The sequence below is a fragment of the Poecilia latipinna genome, unplaced genomic scaffold, assembly GCF_001443285.1.
Source record: "Poecilia latipinna isolate Pla-1442-1.1 unplaced genomic scaffold, P_latipinna-1.0 Scaffold416, whole genome shotgun sequence".
Classification (NCBI taxonomy): domain Eukaryota; kingdom Metazoa; phylum Chordata; class Actinopteri; order Cyprinodontiformes; family Poeciliidae; genus Poecilia; species Poecilia latipinna.
In genome coordinates, this window is record NW_015113032.1 from 129,617 (window position 1) to 141,241 (window position 11,625).

General features: G+C 33.9%; 1 protein-coding gene across 1 annotated transcript in view; it reads left to right on the top strand.

Annotated features, from left to right (window-relative positions):
• The window catches only part of LOC106950676 (neurexin-1a-like), a gene marked incomplete at its 3' end in the record, with an annotated part of 241,940 nt that overhangs the window by 18,748 nt on the left and 211,567 nt on the right, over positions 1-11,625 (top strand). The window contains exons 4-7 of the mRNA XM_015037686.1: positions 5,797-5,814; positions 7,751-7,780; positions 8,591-8,602; positions 9,100-9,147. Coding sequence (XP_014893172.1) covers positions 5,797-5,814; positions 7,751-7,780; positions 8,591-8,602; positions 9,100-9,147 — 108 coding nt within the window. The remainder of the gene's footprint in view (positions 1-5,796; positions 5,815-7,750; positions 7,781-8,590; positions 8,603-9,099; positions 9,148-11,625) is intronic.

Below are 11,625 nucleotides of genomic sequence, written 5' to 3' on the forward strand. Positions count from 1 at the left end.
TTTAAAAAAAAAAAAAAAAAAAAAAAACTTTTTTTTTAAAATTAAAATAGACAAACAGAAAAACTATGATCATTCAAAAACGCATTTACTTTCTTGCCTCTTCTTTGTATAGTGCTTGCCTTCTGGTAGCTTTCTCGAGCTGAGTTTTGCTGTCACTAAGTCATACAATGGCAAATTGTTCATTTTTAAACCCTTGGATTTTCCTTTTGGACATTGTCCTGTTTGGCAAGGCCATTCCCACTGGGATGATTTTTCTAAAAAGCTCATTCAAAGACAGAAATGGTCTGAAGGCGTAAAAGCTCCAGCAGTGACTGAATAATTAGAAGAGAAGTTGAAATTAGTGAGAGTATAATTATCCACAGCTGTGGTCGCTATCAGTTCCTATCAGAATGGCTGGTCACTCAGTCCATGCATGCATTTCCTCTCTTACCCTTTTTTCTGTTGCTTCAATTACATAATTGAGCAATGGTGAGCTGTTCAATGCTATGAACTCCCCTTTGCAGATGCATTAGGTTAGTGGTAGAAAGGGATGAGCACCCACTCATTACTCTTGAGTTTGTCCAAGTTGTAATTTAACAACCAATTCATGCTTGGTAGCTTCTGCGGTAGTCTTTCAGATTTTCTATCAAAACATCTGCTGCCACTGTTTAAATTAAAATGTCAGCTGAAAGGAATTGGGTTGTGTTGTAACATACAAATGTACAATCATTGTAATTATTTACAAATGAAACCCACATGCTGAAAATTGTGCAGTTCTTGTGAAAACTCACTATTTTGCGCTCCCATCCCATTTTATTTTATTTTTTTCCATTTCTATAATTCCCCAAATCTGTAAAAAATATATCTCATATAAAATGTTGGATACTTGTAAAACCTTATTAAGAAAGAACATTTAAATGTTTACCTATTATGTTTTTAGTTGTGAATCTGTCTCTTCTTTAATCTCAAGTCAACTGTCAATATCTGACCCTTCAGAGGATTTTTCTATTAAATTGATTATTTGTAAACTATTTTAATTTCTTAACAGTTGGGAGCAAATTTCTACTGTTCATTATACATGAAATAAGCACTTTTTAAACCAATACTGATATTTTAATTTCAACATTAAAGAATTTCTGCTTTTTTTCTGCATTTATACATTTCCGGTTTTCTTGTGGATTTTGTGGAATGGACCAACTTTGTTAAACGTCACGATTCTTTGCTTATCAAACAATTAACGATGTTGCTCTGCCCACGGTTGGAATATCAATTATTCAGGGACAATTTAGAAATAATAGAGTTTAGTCCTGTATGAGGATGAATTGTGACATCACCATTGATTAGGGCACTATTCATTTTGTACGTAATATTCTGTATAACTCAGTTTCAGAAAATCATTGATGGAATTCTACTGCTGCTGCTTGGACTGTGAAGTTTGTGTTAGAGGATTTTGAATATTTGGAGCATTTCGGAAGCAATTGTGTGTTGCTAAGATATAGTTAAACATCATTGCAGGAGCTGTCTCAGCTTTTAGTTTGGATTAAATGTTGTTTAGAATAGGCAGCCTCCCCCTTCTGTTTGTTTTTCTTTGCTACCCAAAAGAAATTATTCAGAAAATATGAGTGTAATTCCAGTGCAAGAGAAGAAACATTCACCAGCTCATCAGTGCAAATGGCATTAACAGGAGGTTTATTCAACTAGAAAAGATCTTAAAACATTGTCAGACAGCAGAGAAAAATGAATTATATCTATAGCTGTGTGTGGTGTCTAGTGAATGTCACGCATGCATCTTTATTTAAAATGTCAACAGGACTCTTACATCTCTTCAGCCAGATACATTCAGACGCACAGGACTGACTTGCATCTGTTTGTGTGTGGCGATGGCATTTTGAGGGTAGCTTGAATGATGTATCGTAGCGGACTAAGCATGTCCAGTTTTTTTTTTTTTCTTTCTTTTTTTGTCTACTGTATGTCCTGTCACTTTGGCTTTGAACAGTTGTCACGGTTTGGAGCTCACAGTCAGGGGGTGGGGGTCAATTTTGTGTTTTGTCAGAATTATGTCTGCACGAGGCAAAGCGAAAAGAAAATCAATTTATAGATTAATTTTCCCACCTGTGTGTCTGTGTGCGTTTTTCTTGGAGAAATTGTACACCAGATGTTTCATTCAGTGAGGCATTAAGTTAGTATTTGTAATTATATTCCTTGAGCCATCGACTGCTCTGTGTGCATAACATAACAGCGTAAGACCATCAGAGACACAGATTGTTTGATAGACAGTTGAGTGCATTTTGGTGTAGAGTTACCAGCACAATAGCACTAGGATCACTTTGTCAAGGGGATTAAATGGATTTACAACTGTGGATTAGAATGTAACCAGCTGGGTACATTTGTGGCAAAAAATGGAAGTGCATTTGTGTGCGTGTGTGTGCGTGTGTGTGAAAGGAAGAGAGATGAGTGATGGTGACTTGCTTTAATGGATCCTGTGAGGTGATACTGCTATTAAGGAAAAGCTTCTTTCGCTTTTAAAATCACCAAATGAAACCTCGTAACATGTGGCCCCTAGAGATTGTTTGAATTTCATCTCATAAGATGCAGTAGGGAAAATAAGTGCAAAGGAGCAATAATATGTTAATATTTTTTTTTCTCCGTAAGTAAATGTCTAAAGGGGGCTATTGATGTGAAATCCATGTCATGTCAGCAACAACTTGTTGCATATGTATATTTTATTTGTTAATGCATGTAAAACAGAAGAAAAATAATTATAAATAGAATAGCTAAAATATAAGGGCATTTAAACGAATCCAAATGAATATCATATGCTTTAACCCCAGATGTTGAACTTTGAAAATGTTTTCTTAGTACTGAAAATGTTTCTCAGTACAACGATATCACACAAGAAGCGTCTTATGATATGTAAAACAAATAGCTTCCTCAAGGCCAAATTTATATTTGTAAAAAAAAAAAAAAACATATACTGATAGCACTGTTTACGGGTGTATTACTAAACTTCTGAATCTGGAAAAAATAGTCTGGTCAAGTGAGATGCTTACTGATGTTATTGCAAACATATTTGGAGAAAGAAAAATTCTGCAAAATTATATGAGCATGTTCTCCTTGTTGCATAAAATTGACCTAATTTGTAATAATTTTTGTAAATGAATCTTACAGCCTAAGTAAAATGAATGTCAATAGATTCCACAGAAATATATTTAGCAATAAAATCTGTTTTGTGTCAAACCTACTGTACAAAAATAACAAAAATAGTTGTAATCATTTGCCTAATCACACCAAGAAAGTGGCTTATTTTAAGTGGTTTCACTTTTGGTACATTCATTTTCATCCTGTGGAGGTTAAGAATCATGCTAAGATAATGTTCTCTGATCTGATCTAATATGGAGGCCATAAATATTGAATGTTTCCAAAGCTATAATTAGATAAGATCAATAATTAATAGCTTCTAATTTAAGATTTAAGCTGATAAAAGGAAGGGAATCAGTATAATATGCTAATCCCACTGGTATGTAAAAATCATCTAAACTTTTAAAATCTTCCCACACAGGCCACTCACAGAACTAAATTCATACCCTAAATATGTCTTACATCAAACATTACAGTTACTTTTTATAAAAATAGACAAAGTATGTATTGTAGCTAATGTTTCAGTGCCTCTGTGGTCTTCACATAATCAAATGTTTTTTTATTTATTAACGTTTTTCACCTTTTTTTTTTTTTGGTCATTTGCAACTGCCAACTTCATGCTTGCTTTGTCTGAATGCCTTTAATTTCACCAGCGTGGTTTTCATAGTTGAACAGGAAAATAAACAGAGATCAAATTGTTTGCATGTTTATTTGACAGCAGTATCTCATTTATCTAAGGGACATGTTTTAGTCTGATTAGTTCCTGTATATGCACACAGTCTTATTCATCTAACTTTCTCACATGCAACATATTCTGCCTGATTGTTTAAATATGCATTTGTTTTCCAAAAATCTTAGATAAGTGAGGCAGCATACTGTATTTCCAGGAAAATTTGGAAATTTTATAAATTATGAAAATATAATTTTTTTTATAAAACACCTTTAGAAAGAATATGAACACACTTGAATTTTGTTAAGCTTTACAGAACTGGTGTTGTCTAATTAATAGACATTTAATCACTTTTGTACATTGCCACAACCTTTGCTAACTTTATGTGTGGTGTCTGACTTGGAAAGGGAACCTAAAGGTATGGTAAGTTTTGGGTCAAAGTAAAAAAAAAGTGCTTAACTTGGAGCAAGAAACCATTTTGGAGAGGTAGGAATTTAAATTGTGGTCAAAACTGGGATCCTGATGGCATGGTTAAAAACTGGGCCGATCACAAGAACTATTACTTTGAGTAATTATAAATGGATGTTGCATGCAAAACACCATTCGTTTGTTGTTTTTGTCATGTTTATACCTAGATCCGGATATCTTTAAATTTGGTTCTAATACAATAGCCTAAGAACTACTCTGAGTATATTTTTCCCCTTTTTGAGAGGCATTTAACATTTGCTGTTACACATTCTCTCTCTCTTATTTTTGCATGTTTGAACTCACATAATTTTTTTTTTTTCAAATTAATCTATATCCCCTCAGGTGGCATGCTGTGTACCTCACCTACTCGCCATCAGTTTATCAATATGTATTTATGTCTATTTCCTTTATCAGAGTAACATATTTCACAGTGACTTTCTCACTGCTGTAAAACTCACCGTATTGCCAAAATTAATATATAAGCATTGACATTTAGGAGCCAATCTTTTGTATAACTGGATGCGCTCACTATTCTTTGCTTTTAATGCTGTAACCAAATCTCCTGAAAATGCCTTCACAAGATCTCACTGCCTGTTCTGAAACATTAAAGGTTTTACATATACAGCCAATTCCATTTGTTTATATTATTTTCATTTGCTGTGAATTTCATTACATAAGGCCGCTTTTCATCTAAGCAAAAAAAAAATAAATAAATAAATAAATATGGTGATTATTTTGAAGCAGTAGAGATCAAGTTATCTTTAAAGAAAAGTGAAATAAATAAAAGCTTTAATGAGTGAGAAAAGAACACAGCAGGATGAACCAGCCTCAAGTTGTGTTGCTTTCCTCCCCTTCGCCGTCACATGCTTTGTGATCAATACTGGTTCTTTGATTATTTAAATGTGAAGCCAGTTTTAAGATTTAGGTGGAAGAATGTACTTTTTGCTTATTTGCAAACAGTCAAATGTGCTCACGTTGTTTTAGATCTGTCTGATATTCTAGGACAGGCATAAGCTTACTAAGCCACAGCTTGCTGCCCGAAAGGTCAGGAGCGGGTCCTTAAGAGCACTTTAGTTTGTAAAACAGAAAACAGATCTTCAAACCTTCATCTTCAAACAATAGTTCATTAAGAATTAACTGAGTTTTCTATTTGTTTCACGTTTTTTTAACATCTAATTTGGTAAATGAATATAACATTTTAGATTTATCAAAAATAAATCTATATAAACTGGAATTAATAGTTTCATTGGATGTCATAAACTAATGAGTTGAAACCTAATAGATAAATCAATAATTTTCTATGCTCTCTTAAAAACACAGCTGAATAAACTTTGCCTAAGTTGATCCTAGATTATCTTCTAGGTTACCAAAAATAGAGCAGATGAACATAAATTTGTATTTTCTATTGAGATGTTGCAATAGGCCACTTGCATGTGATGTTTATTGCCTTGCATGGTGACAACATGCAATGGCCAGTACTAGCCTGCATGCTGCTTAATGAATATCTCCCTCTCTCTCTCTTTGCCTGCCTTTGCCTCCAGAAGACAACAATACCGAAGGTGGGTATTTTCATCCTGGGGACTAATTCCATTTAAAGTCTATCAGATGAATGTTAAAGAATGTTTTGTCTTGGTGATGGTATCCATGTGACTTGAGTGGTAAGTGTGGTTTGTCATCTTTTAACTTTGTTTTCATTAAATTATTTTTCTATTAGTAGAAAATTACTTCCAATGATGATGAGAACAAAATGAATGAATGAATGAATTAATTAATAAGTCAGTTGATTTTGAATAATACTCTACCTCTAACAAAGTTTTTAGAAACACTTTTATTAACTTCAACATCAACATAAAAACAATATTTCTATTTAGAAATGATAAATTCTAACGTCAATGTATAAAATATAAAAACAAAAACAAAAAAAAAAATAAAAAACACTGCAAAAAATCTCCTGATTCATTTTTGCCTGTATCTGTTTAATTTTTCTTTTTAAAGTCAAGGCTGGATAACGTTTCAAATTTCCCAGATAATTTAAGCAACACGAACTGTATTGCCTGTAAAGCTTGCTGTGTAATGTAATGCTTGTTACGACTAGTTCTATAAACCAGTAGCTATAAGATTGTCTTATTCATATATACAATATATAAAACGGCAATAGTTCTGAGAACATTTATGAACTGATTGGTTACAAAAGCAACCAATCAGTAAAAACCCTCTTTAAAGAATTGAGCAACATTTTATATGTATGTACATTGACATACTAATGGATGGATTCATTACATCAAGCATAATACTTTCATCAGGCTTGATTAAAATAAATAAATGCAGATTTCAATTTATATTGGTTCTTGTTCATTTTTTTTTTTTCTTAAGCAGTTTTGGGTATGAGGATCATTAAGACTAAAATGGCAAAGCCTAAAATGCCATCTCAATGCAAAAGCAGCAAGAACAAATGTTGCCAACATTAATTTCAGTGTCCACAGCCCAGATTTAAAAGTTAGATTTTTAGAAAGTTATGTGAATGATTAGATTTTCCTGGAACACTTGAAAGAGTGGGTATAGTAGCATGTCACACTAATCTGATTGTTGAATATAATATATCCTAAAAATAAAACTGGACCTCTGAATCATAAAGTCAGATGTCTTCTGGGCAAATGAGAATAAGGACCGCACTATTGCTCTGAGGTCCAAAGACTTCAGTGTTGCCTTTGCTAACAAGCTTGATCTGGAGACAAAGTTTATCTTTTCAGCAGAACTTACCAACGGCCCACACTGGCAACGTACCAACATTTGGTTTAATAACCATAGTATAATTGTACTTTGTGACCAGAAAACTGATCTGAGAATCCTTAGGGCCATTCTTAAGAGGAAGATGAACAACGTATTTAACATTGCAGAAACATTAAACACATCTTTTGAAAGAACCTGGGCATCCACAGGCTTATTTCCTTGTCAAACTGCATTGATGCAGTTAGTATTAACTAACTAAATATTACGAGCATATGGTGGACAGTGCATAGAAATGACTTTCAGGTGTTTGACGATTTTTAATGGATTTTCTGATTATTTGAACATCTGAATTTTGGTTTTCATATGAATGTTGTTCTCAAAGTTAACAGAAATAAAAACTTGATATATCCCATAGTGTGTAATAAATATATGCTCTATACTGAAGTAAATGTCTGTTTTCGACTGGCTTTATAGTTATTTTAATTGACTGAGGTGAACCTGCATATAGGTCAGCGTGACTTTAGCTTTCTGAACGATGCATAGTAAGTTGCTGATGATGCATTGCAACCTTTCTCAGTTGCCTTAATGCTCATCAGACTAGCCCTGTTTGTGTGTCCTCCACTTGATCTCTACCCTACTTTTCCCTTATCCCAACACTCCTCCAGTAACAGACATCTACTGTCAAGGAGATGCCTGCATGTCAGTGTCACACAGTTTCCCATGATCCCTTGTTCTCTGCTGACTGTACTCTTATTTTCCTTTAAGGTCTGGCACACCTGATGATGGGCGACCAAGGTATGGGCTATGTTCCTTTTTCCTGTCATTCCTCCATTGTTCTTCCTGCTCCTATTGTGCTTAGAAATTTGTGAGCCACTAACTCCTGTGCAGGCTTGAAGCTTCTGATATGGGCTGTTGTCTATCCATTTTTGATCAATGGCTTTATTTTTTTTGTCTTGTGTTGTTTTTCCATCTGACTTTTTCATAGATGATCTAGCTTTATTTTGAAGTTTGTGTTTTCTATATAGTTTTGATATTTTTGTTTTTATATATATATATATATATATATATATATATATATATATATACATATATATATATATATATATATATATATATATATATATATATATATATATATATATATAATTTTTTTTTATGATTAAAATTTAGTATATTTTTGCGACATATGGGTATGTCGCAAAGATATACTAAAGTGCAAAGGACAACTTGCAACCTTGTTTGGGTGTTGTGAAAATAGCTTACTGCACTTTTAGAGCTAATCCTCATCTGCCCTCACTTCGGTAATGCATGTTGAGAGCATCTGCAGAGACAATTGTCCATTATGTCTTCATTTTCCATTTTTGCAGTTCTGCATATTGCCATGGCACAACAGAACAGCAATGCAGCTTTCTGCTTTCACTTCCCATAGCAGCATCCTATTTCCCCCACTGTATTTGCACATATTTGCAGCCATCAAGCCTCTCTATCCCCCTGTCCACTGTCCTCCTATTTTGTCAGGACACTTACTGGTGTCTCCTCTCCCTTTGTTCTTCCTCTTTGTCTGGAACCTGCTTTCTTCATGGAACATTTCATCAAATCTCATAGGTAAAAGTAAAGGTATTCTTTTTAATTCTCTGAATTCACTGAGCTTTGTGGTAATTTTTCTGGCATTATATGCTCTTGTTGAATTATATATATATATATATATATATATATATATATATATATATATATATATATATATATATATAGACATATGACTGGGATTTTTAAAAAAACTGCTTTTCAACTAATTAATTAGAGGGTTTCAAGGTAGGTGCTGCTATAATTCACATGCTCAAGCTTTGTCGCTTTCACTTTTTTTTTTGTTTTTTTTGTTTTCCTTTTTATTGCATGAGAGCCATGCAGACTCATATGAATGTAAGCCCCACAGTTGCTGCCCTAGTTCTTGTGCAGAACTTGCACCCAGGGGAAACTACACTGCTTTTGTTTAAATTATGGGTTTTGAGGTTGATCATAGTGTTGTGGGCCTCCCATCCTGGCTGTGATCCTCACCTCTTCTCTCTGTGGGGTAAGTGGACTTCTGATTTTTCCCATTTGACTCTCCTCCTCAGGGCAGAGAGGGGAGACTTGGCTTGTAAGGTCCCTACTGAGCATACAAGGTAAAATTCCAATTCTTCTGTTATTTTTGCAATAAACTCTGATTTAGCAAGTTCACTTGTGTTAAGAGACTGTAATGTTTTGTCAATACAAGTGGAAAGCTAATTGTAAAATAGAAATTTCCATGTAACTTATTAATAACGGACAATGTGACATTTAACAATCAGTTTTCGTTACTTTGAATCTCTAGCTTGCTTTTGCTTTTAAATTAAATGTTCTATTTGTTTTAGCATAAAGTCTAAATATTTGCTCTTAACAGCAGCTATTAGGTTGCACTAAATGTTCTCTAAAACCATGTTCTTGTGAAGCTTCATTTAAGCAGGTAAGTTTTCAAACTGACCAGTGTGAGGAATATTTTGAAGCATTAAATTTGAAGAAAGATATTTTTGTCACGGCGTATGGTTTCTGAATCTGTCTGTGGATTTCAAGCTTTTCAATTGCATTTTTTTTTTTACTGTTGGACATTTTCAAGTGGTCACAAACTGTGTGTGAGTAAAGGTAAAATTTAATATGTTTAGCTTAAACTGTAAATCTACATGCACTGTCAAGTGACATTTTTCCCTCCACACTGACATTAGAATAATGTTTTCCTGGGTTGTGCTGTGGTGGCGCAGCGGTTAAGCACAACCCACATATGAAGGAGGCCTTATTCCTCGACGCAGCTGTCACAGGTTCGATTCTTGGCCTTGGTGATCTTTGCTGCATGTCTTCCCCCTTCTCTCATTACCCACTTTCCTGTCAATTAACTATCAAAATAAAGGCCACTAGAGCCAAAAAATAAAAATCTTAGAGTAACGTTTTCCTGTTTTAGGACATTTGGTATTGACATTATTTCTATTTGCAAAATGTCAATAACTTTCTTAAAATTCAGAAGCTTAAGTAAATATAGTTGCCTTTTAAAATGTTTTGGGTAAACGTCCACAACCATCTTATGGTCCTTTTCAACCCCAAAATTTTATTTAGCTAAAGACTTGAGTATTGAGACAGCCTCTCCAAAACATTGACTTTGTTGTCGTTAAGTCACTTTGTAACTAAATTGCCACCTTCCAGCCAATGTCGTAGAGGTTTGTTTTCACTGTGGATGTTGTTCTCTTACTAGTTTTAGCCAGCATTCTCAGAGCCTTTTGCATTTGATGTGAGATTGATGCACATTAATTCATTCTTCTCTGAGATGAATGAATTAATCTGTTTTCTCAAATGTACGATGGACCGAGATTCGATCTCATGCTGTTCATACTCGGAGTTTTAAAAGATTAACCTGGCATCGTTAAGCTTCTTGAAGCTGTAAGAATAAACTGGACTTGAGATGGTCCACATGTTTTTTTTCCTGATGTCTTTCCTGGTCTTTTTTGAAGATTCCTTAATGTCACACGTGGCTGAGGTGTTATCTAACGTAAATTGGCAAGAGTGTCTCAAATTACCTTTAATGTTGTGAATTAACCTATCAGAAGCTTCCAAATTATGGCATTTTGGGGCTTCTCCATAATGATCTTGGTGTATTTATACTTGAATTTGAATAATTCTATTAAAATTATCCAAAAAAGTCATCATCATAGACAAAAAAAAATCCTGCAGTTGTCAACCATAAATGACCTACAACAGGAAAATCTTTAATAAAAATGTTTCTTATTACTTTTCTGTAAATATGCTATTCTTTCTGCTATATTACCATACTAATTTCTTCCTATTGGTCCTCCCTAAGCATATGTTTGAACGTTATTTATTGGTAATTCAAAACAAGTCATGCAAAATGCATATAGCCCATATATATGGAATGAGGAAGCCATAAATGAGTTTTAAAGCTGTGTAATAAATGAGACTTCATGCATAATATTTTCCCACATGCATACACACATATACACATTGTCTTTTCAGGGGCCTGAATATATATTCAGCTGCTGTACTTGCACAAGCCACAGTTACAGCTTTTATAATTTGCCTTAAGCTCATTCTCCAACTAAGATTTGATAATTATGGTATGGGGATTATATGCAAATACACAAATGTGAAAGCTGGAATGAAATCCATTTACAACATCTTCCAAGGTAAGTGTCACTCTCAGTTCTATAGTCTTCATGCTTATTGTTTAGAAAATTGATGCAGACAATTGGTATTCATATACTGTCTGACAAATGTGATTTTTTTGTCTGGAAATGGAAAATTAATTCTGTGGGTGGTTTTTGAAATGTAGTGTTTTTGCTGTTCTTCCAAGGTTTGACAAATCCTGAAGACTATTTGTCATTGATTTGCAGGTCAAAACTGGTCCTACATTTATATTCTGTGAATTAAACTCTACATTTTATAGCAATGGCAGTTAACGCCTGCAACTCAAATGTTCCTGCAAGGAAAACTAAGTTCTGGCAATGTCCGGCTCAGATTATGTAACCTACTGTTTGATACAGCACTTGTGTCATTTATGATAATTATCTACATTGCTTAAGGCAGTGTTTTTCAACCACTGTTCCGCGGCACACTAGTGT